The sequence below is a fragment of the Pseudorasbora parva genome, chromosome 5, assembly GCF_024679245.1.
Source record: "Pseudorasbora parva isolate DD20220531a chromosome 5, ASM2467924v1, whole genome shotgun sequence".
Taxonomy (NCBI): Eukaryota; Metazoa; Chordata; class Actinopteri; order Cypriniformes; family Gobionidae; genus Pseudorasbora; species Pseudorasbora parva.
In genome coordinates, this window is record NC_090176.1 from 32,315,483 (window position 1) to 32,330,842 (window position 15,360).

Consider the following 15,360-nt stretch of genomic DNA (forward strand, 5'->3'; position numbering starts at 1 on the left):
TAGTGTCCCTGCCTAGTTGCCTATTTTATGTACCTGTGGTCATGGAAGGGATTGGAACACCTGAATTCAATTATTTGGAGGTGTACTTTTGGCAATAATTTTAGTGTGTGTTAAGACTTTCTGTTTAAAGTTACATTTAAATAGACAACTACATTGCCATGACACTAAAATGGCAAACTCTAAAACCTTAACTGCCTGTAAAAATTTAAGAACAATACAACTATTTTAAGCGAACAATTAATTAGCTTTTATTAAATTATCAAAAGCTTCAAAATCAATCATTAAAACTGTTCAGTAGACAGCCCCATTCACTTCCATTATAAATGTTAAGTTATAAATGAGTCACGTAAATGTCATAATTTAATCACCCTCATGTTTTTCCAAACAAAGAAGTATGACTTTCTTTCTTCTGCAGAAAACATGATGATATTTGGAAGACTAGTAACCAAACAATTTTTGACCATGGAAAAAAAATAAATAATTGCTCTTTTGTGCCCTACAAAATAAAGCAAGTCTTTATTCAGCGTAGACACTACATCAGTGCATGATGGCAGTTAAACATTTTTGGGGGACTATCCCTTTAATTCCCATGATTTCTAGTACCGTAAAACACTGTCAGCATTTTGCAGTTTGACATGAGCTACAGTTAATACAAGTTAGGTCACAGGGGACAAAGAGTGTATGAAGTGCTGATGACAGGGACTGGCAGAACTTGCTGGCCCCAATCCGACAGCCTGGACATCCAGTGTCACTTTTCTCGAATGTTGTGCTGGAGCGCAACGCCTTCAGTGTAATGTCAGAGAGGGAGGTTTTTTTTTAGGGTCAGTTGTCAACAGCACAAAAAGTAACCAAGACAGTTCTTTTAGTTAAGTTCTTCAATATTGTGTGTTTTCTGGGGCATCACAAATAACCTCCTCCATTATGTCACAGAGACAGCTGCGCATATGGAGGCATTCCCAGGAACGGTGCAAGCCTGGAGCTGTGCCACATGGCACACTAAATCCCTCTGAAGTATGTGATAATATGGGAACCCCTGTCGTCTCTCTTACTGAGAAAAAGCTGCTCTTCACTGACCTTGTCATGAAGTGTTCAAATAAACATGCAGGCGTGTCAGCGACAAGGTAGGATTGCTCAAAGCAAAAGTTGTTGAAAGAGTGCTGAAACAAACTGTGTGTGATGTGAAACGTGTAGTGGAAGTTTAGGGTCAGTAAGAACTTTTAACATTTTTTTTAAATAAGTCTCATATGCTCACCAAGGCTTCATTTCTACTGATAAAATAAAGTAATACCAACCCAATCTCACAGCATGTCGTACGTATTTTACGTGGTGGCTAATTCGTACAAATTTGTACAACCTAACTCAGTTGGTCAATTCGTATGATTTTGTACGTATGACCTACCCCTAATCCCGTCCCCAAAACCTACCCATCACTACAGTATAGACAAATTGTACGAATTGAGGTCTTATGAATTTGTACAAATTAGCCACCTCGTACAAATCGGGTATGAGATCGCATTCGTAATACTCATAGAATGAAAAAAAAAGAAAAATGGTAGATTTCTGAAGAACGTTTTTGAAGCGCAAAGTCCTCCATTGCCAACTGAAAATGGGCAAAGAGGCGGGATATGAGAAGAGCTCAGGTGACGTGATGTCCCAACTTACTGTCAAATGACTTGATAAACTGTTTTTGAAGATCCTCTTTAAATGTACACACACTTCTTTGACATCTTCGTGTCTGACTTGATCTCCTGTGTGCTTTCTAATATCCCGCCTTCACTAATTACAAGTAAATCGATAAAAAAAGTGATTGGATGGTAATTTTGTTCCTCAAGATATACTATATGACTGGACTGGCAACCGTTGATTAGGCTATTTTTAATAGTGGGACAGAAGACTTTTCTGATTCTTTTAAATGATCACCTAGCAAAGAAAATTTAAGGAAGAAGAAAAATGGGACCTTATATAAATATAACTTTTATAATATACTTTTTATAAAATTCATTTTAAGGCAGGGCACTAAAAAATAGAGCTGAAATACGGGCCTGTCCAAGGAAAAACAGGATGTCTGGTCACCATAACAGGAAAATGCAAATAAAGACATATTCTGCACTGTGGCTCTAATATCACTACCACTTTATTCAGTTAATTCTCCCACAACACAGGAGACATTACAATAATAAACCTAGTTGGACTTAGAAAAAGAAGAAAATGATGCTGGGGTCAGCCATCGTTAGAGTCAGACTTGTTACCCACAGGTTACGGGTTCGAAATGCCTGAGCGGTGTCCTTGAACAACCCCTAATCGCTGCCCGGCACTAACTTGGATAGGTTAAATGCAGAGGACAAATTCTGAGTATGGGTTACCATACTTAGCCTTCACATCACTTAAACACTATGTCAGCTAATAAAAATCAAGAATTTACCAATAATATATTAAATCCTACAATTGGCTTTTTTTTATTACTTACTCAACAGTGTCCTCCCAGCTGCACCAGAACCGCTGATCGAGAACCTCCATGTCCAGCTTGAACTTGGCTAGGCAGAATTCCTCAATTGCATTTCCATAGTGACTGCTGCATGCCATCGTTAGCGCAGATAGGTTCACTGCAAGAGAAAAAGAACTGAGGGTGAAGAAGCAAAAAAACATCAAATAATCTTTTATACACCACAGATCACTGATTTTTTATTTTTTTACATAAATAGTGAAGCTCAATGTTAAAGAAACATCACAAATGAGATCTCTTTATACTGCATTTCAAACATTTTCCCTAGACACCAAAATTCAAGTTCAAATGATCGGTGCTATGTTATTTTACAGTTCTCACACACTTTATGTCAATATTTGTCTAATCTATGTCTATTTTTATTTCTACTACAGAGTTTTTGCTTTAGGCTATTTACAGTGGGGGCGAAATGTTTCCATGTTTCTAAAATGTATCAAAAAAAAGAACCATATCTATTTTAATATCTTATTTTCCCATAGGAATAAGGCAAGTCGTTGACCAGGATTTGTTTTCAAAACATCCCTAGCAAATGATAAGTTGTATATCTGTCATTTGACCTTAATAAATCAATCTGCAGTAATCAGAGGAAGATTTCAACAAAACACATTCAAATCAGAATGCGGAGTTGAGATTTTCGATGCATCTTAAAAATAAAACAGGTCACAGACACTTAAAAATCGAAACGTTCACATTAATCATAACGCTTAATTACATGTTCCAGTTTAAATTGGACACTACTGCTGTTTAGCACAGGGTTACAGGGCACAAGTTTAGACTCACCCTGTAGTTTGTAAAAGGCATAAATCAAGCTTAACTTGATTAAACCATGCAGGGACATTTCTTTAAAAATGGCTTTCAGACAACCAGCAGTCGTGCTTAATTAGTCAACTGAGTTCATATAAAATCTATCTAAAAAGCCAGTAACGAATTAAACATTTCAGAAGCTAGCAAAGGTCTGAATAGTGTGTAAAAGAAAGAAAAAACTTCAGAGGAGAAGCAACGATGAGTCATTTCATTAACTCTGATATAATGCTATTAATGTGCAGCGCTTGGAAAACAATAGCCTTTTAAACAGAGCAGCCATTGTTTGACTGTCCTTTTCTTTCATATTCTCTGTTCTCTCCCTCTCTCCCTCCAATTGTTTTATTCTCCTATAGAGATCCACAGTACAAATGTAGCACTCGCCCCCAATGCCGTAAAGAAAAACGTCTGATCAGTGTGAAAGACGGGCTCATGGTCAGAGCCGCAGTGACGGCGTTACCCTCCGCTCATTGTTAGTCGACAACAGCCATCACATCAATTAAGTGACCTTTGAGACTCCCACAAGAAAAATAAAGAGGGAGGTTAAAAAAACGAAATCAAATGAAAGTGATAGAATGAAGAATAACTGCATAAGTCTGCTTTCAGTGGCCGAAGCTTCCATTACTAGCTCTAATATGTCGTTTTGGAGGCTTATACACACACACACACACAAAGCATTTTAAGGACAAAAACCTACATACATCATCTGAACTATGTTTTGCACAATTGCCACATTACCACCTTGAGAGTTTGCATTATTTTTCTAATAATTCAACAGCCCGTCATCAATTATTCCTTGCTTTTCATCCAAGAGTGTTTGATTTGAGGATTTAAGATTTAAGACTCAAGCAAACAGGAATGAGTGGAAATGCAACTATATGTAACATCACAACATCAAACCATATTTGCTAATAAAAATAACATTGCCAGAGGAGAAATGAAAGGATGAAGAAACTACAAAATGCATAAGAGAGCATACAAACACAAGATAGTGCATATCATCTGAGATCGATTCAGGAATATGTTCCTGCTTTATTTCATGTATAAATAACTCTGGATGTCAACCATGAGTAAATCCTCCAGTGATTAGCGCTATCAGAGTCTGAAATGGAATAGAGCAGATTCTAAAGTCTTCTGCACATCTAATGCAGTAACCATCACATATTCCTGAAAAGAAACATTGGTAACGCTTTAGATTACGGCCCGGAAAGTACTGCATAATTAAAGTGAATTTACAGCATAACTTTCTGTAATTATAGTGTAACTATAAAGTAAGTATATGGGAACAATATGTAATATTGGGGGAATAAAGGGGTAACTATCAGGAAAATTTATAAATTATTTATGCTGTAAGTATTTTTTAATTAAGGGGTAATTATACTGTAAGTATTTTTTAATTAAGGGGTAATTATACTGTAAGTATTTTTAATTAAGGGGTAATTATACTGTAAGTATTTTTTAATTAATGGGTAATTATACTGTAAGTATTTTTTAATTAAGGGGTAATTATACTGTAAGTATTTTTTAATTAAGGAGTAATTATCCGTGTAATTACGGGGTAAGTATGGATGTGCGGGCTGTAAATTAAAGTGCCTCTTGTTCTCCTCTTGTTTCGTGTAGTTATGGGGTAAGTATGGATGTGCGGGCTGTAAATTAAAGTGACTCTTGTTCTCCTCTTGTTTCGTGTAGTTATGGGGTAAGTATGGATGTGCGGGCTGTAAATTAAAGTGCCTCTTGTTCTCCTCTTGTTTCGTGTAGTTATGGGGTAAGTACAGTAAAAACACAAATACAATCTGATATCACTCAGAAACCTTTATTTAAAAAATGAAAAATAAATTTAGAGCACATTCATTTCTCTTGCTTGGCTTCATCCTCCTCTTGTTCCTCTTCTTTTTCTTCCTTGCCACAGATGAATCTTAAGAAGGATCCCACATGTCTAGCTAGTATTCTGTAACTGTTACACTGAAAATACAGTGCTCGCAGAAATATCCTCACCTTTTACTCGTCTTTTACCCTCATGCAATCCGAGATGTAACAGCCAACGACTTTATTTCCTCAGATGAACACAGATAAATAAATAATCTCTGCTAATTAAAAGTCATTTGGGTTTCTAAGAGTTAGGCATCAAACAGCATATACAGCAATAACTACAGTAATCCATACGATCCCAATGGATAAGTGTTTGCAAGAAAAATAACAATATATCGCATCCGACCAGCAGTTATCTGCGTGTGCATGCGAGGGTTGATTTCACGCTTGACGTAACTTGAAGGGTCAAGCGTGACGTGCGCGCGCCGAAAAACTCTGGTCATGTGGATGTCTGATGCTGTCGTTTTTTTATGCTCACAACAGTATACAAACAATAACATATAACATAATAATATATATAATATAATAATAGCAATTAGAAACAAACAAGAATAAAATACAAGATAGATTCGTTCTCGCGTGTGTTTCAGATGAAACGTGCACGAGAACGTCATGAAAGCTTGAAGCGTCTCATGCACGCGCTTGGTAACAGGCAAGCTTTCATGACGTTCTCATGCACGTTTCATCTGAAACACACGTGAGAACGGACATTTCTTGTATTTTATTCTTGTTTGTTTCTAATTGCTATCATCATATATTATGTTATTGTTTGTATACTGTTGAACTTGTGAGCATAAAAAAAAAAAAACGACATCATCAGACATCCACATGACCAGTTTTATAGCGCGCACGTCACGCTTGACCCTTCAAGTTACGTCAAGCGTAAAATCAACCCTCGCATGCACACGCAGATAACTGCTGGTCGGATGCGATTTATTGTTATTTTTCTTACAAACACTTAACTTCAGAAGACATTGATTCATCCATTGGCATCGTATGGATTACTCTAGTTATTGCTGTATTTGCTGTTTGATGCCTAACTCTTAGAAACCCAAATGAGTTTTAATTAGCAGAGATTATTTATTTATCTGTGTTCATCTGAGGAAATAAAGTCGTATACATCTCGGATTACATGAGGGTAAAAGACGAGTAAACGGTGAGGATATTTCTGCGAGCACTGTATTTTCAGTGTAACGGTTACAGAATACAAGCTAGACATGTGGGATCCTTCTTAAGATTCATCTGTGGCAAGGAAGAAAAAGAAGAGGAACAAGAGGAGGATGAAGCCAAGCAAGAGAAATGAATGTGCTCTAAATCAGTTTTTTTGTTTTTTTTTTGTTTTTGTTTTTTTCATTTTTTAAATAAAGGTTTCTGAGGGATTTCAGATTTAGTATGTGTTTTTATTGTACTTACCCTGTAATTACACGAAACAAGAGGAGAACAAGAGGCACTTTAATTTACAGCCTGCACATCCATACTTACCCCATAACTACACGAAACAAGAGGAGAACAAGAGGCACTTTAATTTACAGCCCGCACATCCATACTTACCCCATAACTACACGAAACAAGAGGAGAACAAGAGGCACTTTAATTTACAGCCCGCACATCCATACTTACCCCATAACTACACGAAACAAGAGGAGAACAAGAGCCACTTTAATTTACAGCCCGCACATCCATACTTACCCCATAACTACACGGATAATTACCCCTTAATTAAAAAATACTTACAGTATAATTACCCCTTAATTAAAAAATACTTACAGTATAATTACCCATTAATTAAAAAATACTTACAGTATAATTACCCCTTAATTAAAAAATACTTACAGTATAATTACCCCTTAATTAAAAAATACTTACAGTATAATTACCCCTTAATTAAAAAATACTTACAGTATAATTACCCATTAATTAAAAAATACTTACAGTATAATTACCCCTTAATTAAAGAATACAGTGTAATTACCCCTTAATTAAAAAAATACTTACAGTATAATTACCCATTAATTAAAAAATACTTACAGTATAATTACCCCTTAATTAAAGAATACAGTGTAATTACCCCTTAATTAAAAAAATACTTACAGTATAATTACCCCTTAATTAAAAAATACTTACAGTATAAATAATTTATAAATTTTCCTGATAGTTACCCCATAATTCCCCCAATATTACATATTGTTCCCATATACTTACCTTATAGTTACACTATAATTACAGAAAGTTATGCTGTAAATTCACTTTAATTATACAGTACTTTCCGGGCCGTAATCTAAAGCGTTACCGAAACATTTATATGCATTGCATCCTGATGCTTCAAAACCTGAAATCAACTGCTGAGGGCACAGAAAGCTCTTATTCAGAAATGTTACATAAGCGCTGTGTTGTAAACAGGTACAAATCTTTGCTTGTGGGCATTTACCAGCCCTATGATATAGTGAACATAATGCTACACTTCTTTCAGAGCACCTTAGGTATAATTATCCAGCGGGAGTTTTAATGTTGATTTTGAATAATGCACATCACTTATTTCAACAAGTCAGATTATCATAATTTCAATTCAATAAAACAATGTAATGTTTTATTTATTTGCCATAACCTGTTTACTTTTGCATTTGCCTCTTGGTGGATGCTAATTTTGGATGCTGACTTCAACATAAAAATAAAAGCTATTACAATTATTTAATATTCCTATCCCTGTTTTTGCTTTTGTGCCAGTGTTTTCCTTTCCACGTGCCAAGACAGTCATATTTCTGTACACTGCTGCCGCTGCAGTCAGTAACATTCAGAAGAGAGAAAGCGTTCATTTTTTTGATACGATTTTGAATACGAGCCACTCAATCTCACAGAATTGGATGGAAAGTGTTCCTGTTAAAACACAATCATGACTTCCCTAACATAAAAGTGTTCTCCCTTGGGAAGACAACAAGACAAATCCATTCACGGTTCCAATTCCAAATCGCATCTTGAATTAATTCCCTTTTCAATATCAGCATATAAACGTGAAAAAATATAAAAGTAAAAAAAACCATGCAAAATAACTATATAAAAACAGAAAGTGAATGGTTATATGGTGAGGAACAGAAAACTGCACGTGCAAAGCAGTAAAATTTCCAACCCACCGAGTCCAGAGAAGACAACACAAAGCAAGACACATTTATATATGACCTTTGATACAGTATTGTCAATATGACAGGAACCTTTCCACCAGAACACTTAATTAGTCTCTGAGTGTGTAAACATCACTGCTCTCGCTGACATTCACAGCATATTTGTGAGTGTGTGTGTAAGTACTTTACATTTGCAATATGATGGCAATCTGGACTATATCTAGATCTTTTAGAGTCAACCCTGTTTACTGTGGTGTGCAAGCGCAAATTCAAATGCAAAGAGAGTGTGATTTCACATCATAAGCACATTGGAACCCTCCGACAACATGACATAGACAACTTTGCACCCAAAGCAATTCTATTTCATGTGCGGTTCTAGCAGGCGTAAGCTTTTATATTACCCTGAAGATGGATGAAAGGAAAAATGAATAATACAGTGGAACACTGTTCCAGTTTTGCCTCCCAATACAGGCAAAAGTGGCATATTTGCTTATGCAAAGTGAATTTTTAACCAAGACTACACTTACGGTGAAGGGTACAGGGCGCAGAATTTTTTCATACGTTTGCTTCCTGAGGAGCTCAACTCATTAAAACAGATATTAAGACAACTTGCCATTCCTTATAAATGGGTGGGAGGGGGAGAGAGAGAGAGAGAGAGCGCGAGCGCGAGCGCGAGCGAGAGCGAGAGCGAGAGCGAGAGCGAGAGCGAGAGAGAGAGAGAGATCACTGCAACTTTATGGATTTTATCCATGCAGTGGCCCAAAAAACTATTTGTATACTTAAGTCACACTTAAATGTATGCTAAAGCTGAGAACAAACTTTTACAAGACATTTCCGCAATTAGTTTTAACAGTTAACAAAATACTAAAGTTGAGGCCAGCCCAGAGTGTGTAGGAGGATGCTGGGCCACACAGATCACATCCATCTGTTCTGGCTGCTGTTAGTGAACTCACAAACAAGTGTTTTTACTTCAGTTTGTCACAAACCACTCAGAATATCTGTACATAAAGAATACCAACTCACGGCAACTGCACTGAATATGCCTTGGATATTAAATTAGAATAGATTTATATCTTTTTTGGAATACATTTTCAATAGATTAAAAAAGTAGCTTTATAATTGCTCATTTGGCATCTTGGACAAATATTTTTTTACAGAACTTGTTACTGTGCATCTTTGGATTGCTTTACAATTTGCCAAAGCATGACATTTTGCAAAAAAAAAATAAGGCAAAATTTTGTTTTTGTGCCTTAAAATTAGAGCTGCTAATCTACCGATTATTAAAACGATTAATCGACTAATCATCGATTTTGCCATCACCGTTGACGACTAATCATTATGTTTTGAACGATTATTCAATTAGTTAAAACATTGAGGTATAAATATTCTAACTAGCTATAATATATAAAAAAAATATTTAAAAAAAAATCACTAGCTTTTTGAAATGGTTGTTTTAATGAACTGTGATCCAGCTAAACAGGTCATTCTCTTTAAGTTCTCAGATTTCTGTCCAACTCAATCACACACAAATGCTTTCTACGCATTGTTTAAATATTCTGTTCTCTTCCAGTTGAAAAATAAAAAATAAAAAATAAGCTGCAATTCCTCTGACGAAAAAAGTGATCAATAATAGGTGCAGGACATTTACTTCAGGACACAAAGAATGGTAAAATATTAATCTGCAAACAATTACTACAAGTATACAAACTACAATCTTTTTTACATGACAATTGAGCTGAAAGATACTCATTCACTTTTTAATTAACAGTATGAAACAGTAACTGACATCAATGTATCTATCTGCTTTTGTAAGTCTTCATGCATATGGAACAAAATACTAGCAAGTGATAAGACTATACCTAATAGTGTTACAATAATGACTCCTAAACTCGATCAAGCTTAATTCTATCCAAAATATATCACATTACTGTAATTATTTTTTATATTTTTAATCATTATTATTATTAATATTATTACTATTATTAGTATTAGCCTAGCCTGACCCACATCAAGATGTTTGGTCTGGAAACTCACCATAGACAGGGCTCAATCCAAGGGGCGGGATAAACGGTTGTCTTTCAAACTCCCTCTGCACGCGATAGGATAGCGCTACAACCAACCAGAGCGACGAAGGTGAAACAGAGCAAGTTGATAGATTAACATTCGCCGTATCTGGTCAACAAAACTCCGAACACATCTTCCCTTTTTAAGAATGACTTCAGTGCCGTTCTTTGTTCTTTTCTCAGAGAAAAGCTTAACTCCAAGTCTTCCAGAGTTGTGGTCAAAATTCGAAAGCCGCTGTTCGCCAGCTTCTGTATTTAGTAGCACGCAAGCGCAACTCTGCCGTCACTAAGCCCCGCCCACCGACTCTATACACGATGTGATTGGCCCAACCAGAGTTTGGTTTTTACAGCTCAGACGTGTATTGAGAGTTGCTAGATGACACTCGCGGCAGATTAGATTTGCTGCCGCTAGCGTGTGTCTAGATTTTTAGGCTGGTAGTAGCCTTCTCCAATTAAGAGATTTTCCACTAATTAGTTAGCTTCAGCTGGAGAACTCTGCATGCCGTGCTCCCATTAAATGGAAGTTGCTCCTTGCATGTATTGCACACGACAACGTTCTTGGTTCGAAGTTTTGTGAAACGTTCCCACACATTGGCTTCATTTGCACTCTGTCATAATCATAATAATAACATTATTATCATAATAAAATAATATTTTCTGCCGCAATAGCATTTGTAAGGACTGCATTACGCTCTAGCGCCACAACGACGTAGCGGTCAAATCGCGATATTGCAGGCCCTTACATTAGGTCACATGAGATCAAACAACTACTTGAGTACGGAAACTGCATTCACTTGAGAAAAAAAAATCTACTCTTTTTTTTCTGAATTAATGACTTAATTATCTCAGAATTATGAGATAATTTTTCATGAATAATTTTTTTTTCCTGTTTTTCTGAATTAATGACTTAATTATCTCAGAATTATGAGATAATTTTTCATGAATACATTTTTTTGCTCTGTTTTTCTGAATTAATGAGATCCCTCAAAATCCAGCCAAGAGCTCTATTTTAGCTGGATTGCATGGAAGTAAACATGTCCCGCCTTTCAAATTTGTGTAGACAGCCGATCTCATGAAAACTCGTATAAATAGTAGTATAAATAAGTGTGCAATCTTGTGGAATGTATACGCTAAAATGAGTTTTGGTGTGCATATGGTACACAGTTTTTCACGTGCTTATACGCACTTTATGGCGTACGAACCCCCCATCCCACCATCCCCAACCTACTCAAGAGCATGTCATATGCATGCACGCGAAAGACTGTGTAGCACGTGCATTATCTCAGTAAACATTCCACACAATATACATTCCAGACGATATACATTAGACACGATTTCACACTCGTACTATTGATACGCATTACTATGTGATCGTGTTAAGAAGATGCATCTGAAATGCATTCAGGCTGGCTACGTGGTGACACAAGAGACAATCAGGCAATTGTTGAAAATACTGGATCCCCATGGAGTGCAATAGCAATGTCAAGCAGATCAGAATGTTAATTTCTGCTGTCATGAGCTGTCTGCACAAAGTTGATGCACTAAAAACAATACAATTTTTATTACTTAAAGACAATGTCTCAAACCCAAAGTAAAATAAATCCGGATTAAATTTGAAAGGCGGGACATGTTTACTTCCATGCAATCCAGCTAAAATAGAGCCCTTGGCTGGATTTTGAGGGATCTCATTAATTCAGAAAAACAGAGCAAAAAAAATTTTATTTATGAAAAATTCTCTCATAATTCTGAGATAATTAAGTCATTAATTCAGAAAAACATAGCAAAAAAAATTATTCATGAAAAATTCTCATAATTCTGAGATAATTAAGTCATTAATTCAGAAAAACAGTAGATTTTTTTTTCTCAAGTGAATGCAATAAGCTTCCGTACTTGAGAGATCAAACAACTAATTTTTTATTGTTGACTAATCGTTTCAGCCCTACTTAAAATGCTAAAATCCTAAAGTCAGGGTTATAGTAAACTTTAAATATTACAACATAGAAAAAAATGGAAAAAAAATAAAAAATAAATAAAACTTGTCACTAACATATTACAGAAAGTTAACATTATGCTCCTACATGGCCTTATTTTTCTCTTTTCAAACACAGAATTTATCATCACAAAATTTTGCATAATACACAAAAAATTATGTCATTGAATTTTGAAAGAAAGGAGACCTAAACAAGATTCCGACTTTTACTGGTTTGAATGGAATATTCATCATCATATTTTCGGTGAAGAGTAGGCTATTTAGTCAGCTGTATGATGTAAGGCTGGCTGTTAAAGGAACAGTCATTAACTCTCACTTAGGTTGTTTGAAACACATTTAACATTAATTCTTCCATGCAACACAAATGGACAGATTTTGTTTTTAAGGTCAGGTTTTTTTTTATTATCTAATTTGTGTTTGTTTGTGTGTGTGTGTGTGTGTGTGTGTGTGCGTGTGCGCGTGTGCGCTTACTTAACAATAACTGATGACTTCTATTCCAAGCATTGAATGAAAAACAGACGAAGAACAGAAGAAATGAAATTTACTATTAGAAGATGCTTTATGGATTTTGAAGATTATAATGAGTATTTACACTGGTTACCCAAAACATTATGCAGGAATATAGATCTGAGCGACTTTGACAAGGCCCAAATTGTAATGGCATGGTGACTGGGTCAGAGTATCTCTAAAACGGAAAGGCTCTTTCATAGCAAAGATGAGTCCAAAATCTGAACACAAAAGGGACTGTAGTCCCTAGAAACTCTACAGTGCCCTTTCAGTCCGTTGAATTAATGCTGCACCTAACAAGAGACATGAGCTATTATTTATAGTCCAGCTGCAGGTTCAGAACTATGTCCTTGCTCCTCCTGTGTCAACACATCTGTTATGCTTAACTAAACATGAAATATATCAGCATCACTCTGCATTCAGTTGTGTGTTTGTATAGCTGATACCCTATTAAGTGCATCTCCTCTTCCAAACAATGACGCACGAGATGTGTGAATATGTTACTGATAAGTATGAAACAATGACATGATAAGATTCACAATTCAAAAGGCCACACAATTCTCGCTATCGGATAAAATACTGTATATGCCCCGTAAACAGGGCAAGTGCATTGCTGCAAATGTACCTTAAAAACTGATGGAGTCAAACTTTATGCCACAAATGATGTCAGTATAGTTTAAGTTGTATTGAACATGGAACGTATTGTCGTGTTAAATGGATGCTCTTCACAGCTTCAGGCAGCGCTTGAGACAAATATTGCTGACAGATGCATTATACTGAAATTGCTCAGATACACCATTTTCCTTCAGCATGCTTTTTATGCCACTGTCAAGCTGTCATATTTTCTTAAGGTGTAACTGCCCCATAATTAGTCAAATGAATGCCTGCCACAATGAGTCTCACGTTAGTAAATGGACGCAGAGAGTGCTGAGATTGACGGACACTGAGGGGCTGTAACTCAAGAGCCAGACTCATACACACTGGACTTAAGATGACAACAGGATAGGTTGGTATCATCTGAGAAAATATACCTTTGAAAGGGCCACAAAAAAAGCTGTCCAGTAAAAATGACTTGTATACAAAATGTAATGTCTGGTTCATATTCTTTTCCAAATAAGCACACGATAAATGTAAAACGTCATCTGTGCATTTTGTATTTCAGTAGTGGCCATCACAATGATCTGGACTGGCAGCTATATCAATGGTTTGGGCATGTCTGACTGGAGTCCAGAGTGCTGTTGTGAGAGAGGTGTCACTTGTACATGTGACACTGTCTCTGGAACCTACAGGAAGTTTCAAAGCTGCAGGTCACCTCAGACTGTTTACTAGCATGGACCAGTCAGCCATAAACTCAAAGCGACATTTCAGCAATAATAAAATCAATTTAAAAAAGAAAGTAAAATATAATTTTACACGTTTGTTCATTCAAAATTTGTGTTCCAATAATGAACGAAAGTATTACAGGTTTGGAACAACGTGAGGGTGAGTAATTGATGACAATTTTTCATTTGTGGGTGCACTATCTCTTTAATGCCAGAAAAGATGCATTAGCCTGCAATACGCTGCAGGGGGAAAAAAACATGGTGACATTAACATACAGCACTCCCAGTCAAAAAAAGCGACCCGTATATTTAAATGTTTTGCGAGTGAACTACAGAGCATGGCTGTCTGATCAAGCACTGTTTGCCATTTTTTTGAAAGCAAGCAATGTGCCGGTACAAATTGCCACTTCCTTTTTTTTTCATCACCTTGTGTAACATGGTCGCATGTCCTGATATTGCAGAATAAGACAAGCTCCTGGTTCAGCATGTTCTGTTGATCCTGGAAAAACATTCCTGTCAGAAAATGTAATCCTAACCATATCCCTACCCCTAAACCCAACTGATAAGCCATCGCTAAAATTAGAGGGAAATGAATATGGGTAAGTAACCTAACCCTGCTGTAAGCATAAACTTAAACTGTAAACTTCCTGAAACCTGACTGGTTGATTGGAATATTGTTGCAGGATTAACAAAGATGTTGATTTAGGAACAATGTTGCACTTTGTGAAATCAGGCTCTGCAATGGTTTATAACTATTGATAACGCAGATAGCACCATTTACTCTTTTTATCACAGAAACACACATGCACAGCATCTATCATGGCATTCCAAAATAATCTACATGGGCCATGGCACAGGTCCTTTGTGATGAAGCAATTACCAAGGCAATGAATGTCAGCGCATCTGTCCGTACAGGTGATGGATCACTCATGGCCATTACACCAACGGCTGGTTCCCATTAAAAAGGGTCATTTGCTGCAGGTCACCGTGACTCACTGCTGTAAGAGTTAATCGACACCTTGCTCTGTAATTTGTTGTAGGCAGCAATTGAAATGCACTTTGTAGTAAGCATCAGAGTTATGCTGATGATCAGAGTTAAGATGATTATTTGTGTGCTTGCATCAGAATTTGCATAACATGAGTAGACAAATTACACACATTTTCACATGAAATTTCTTTGAATTGTCTA

At 36.2% G+C, this 15,360-nt stretch overlaps 1 protein-coding gene across 1 annotated transcript in view; it reads right to left on the minus strand.

Annotated features, from left to right (window-relative positions):
- ramp1 (receptor activity modifying protein 1) overlaps positions 1–15,360 on the minus strand; it is a 49,426-nt gene that overhangs the window by 11,443 nt on the left and 22,623 nt on the right. Inside the window, exon 2 of the mRNA XM_067443891.1 lies at positions 2,468–2,603. Coding sequence (XP_067299992.1) covers positions 2,468–2,603 — 136 coding nt within the window. The remainder of the gene's footprint in view (positions 1–2,467; positions 2,604–15,360) is intronic.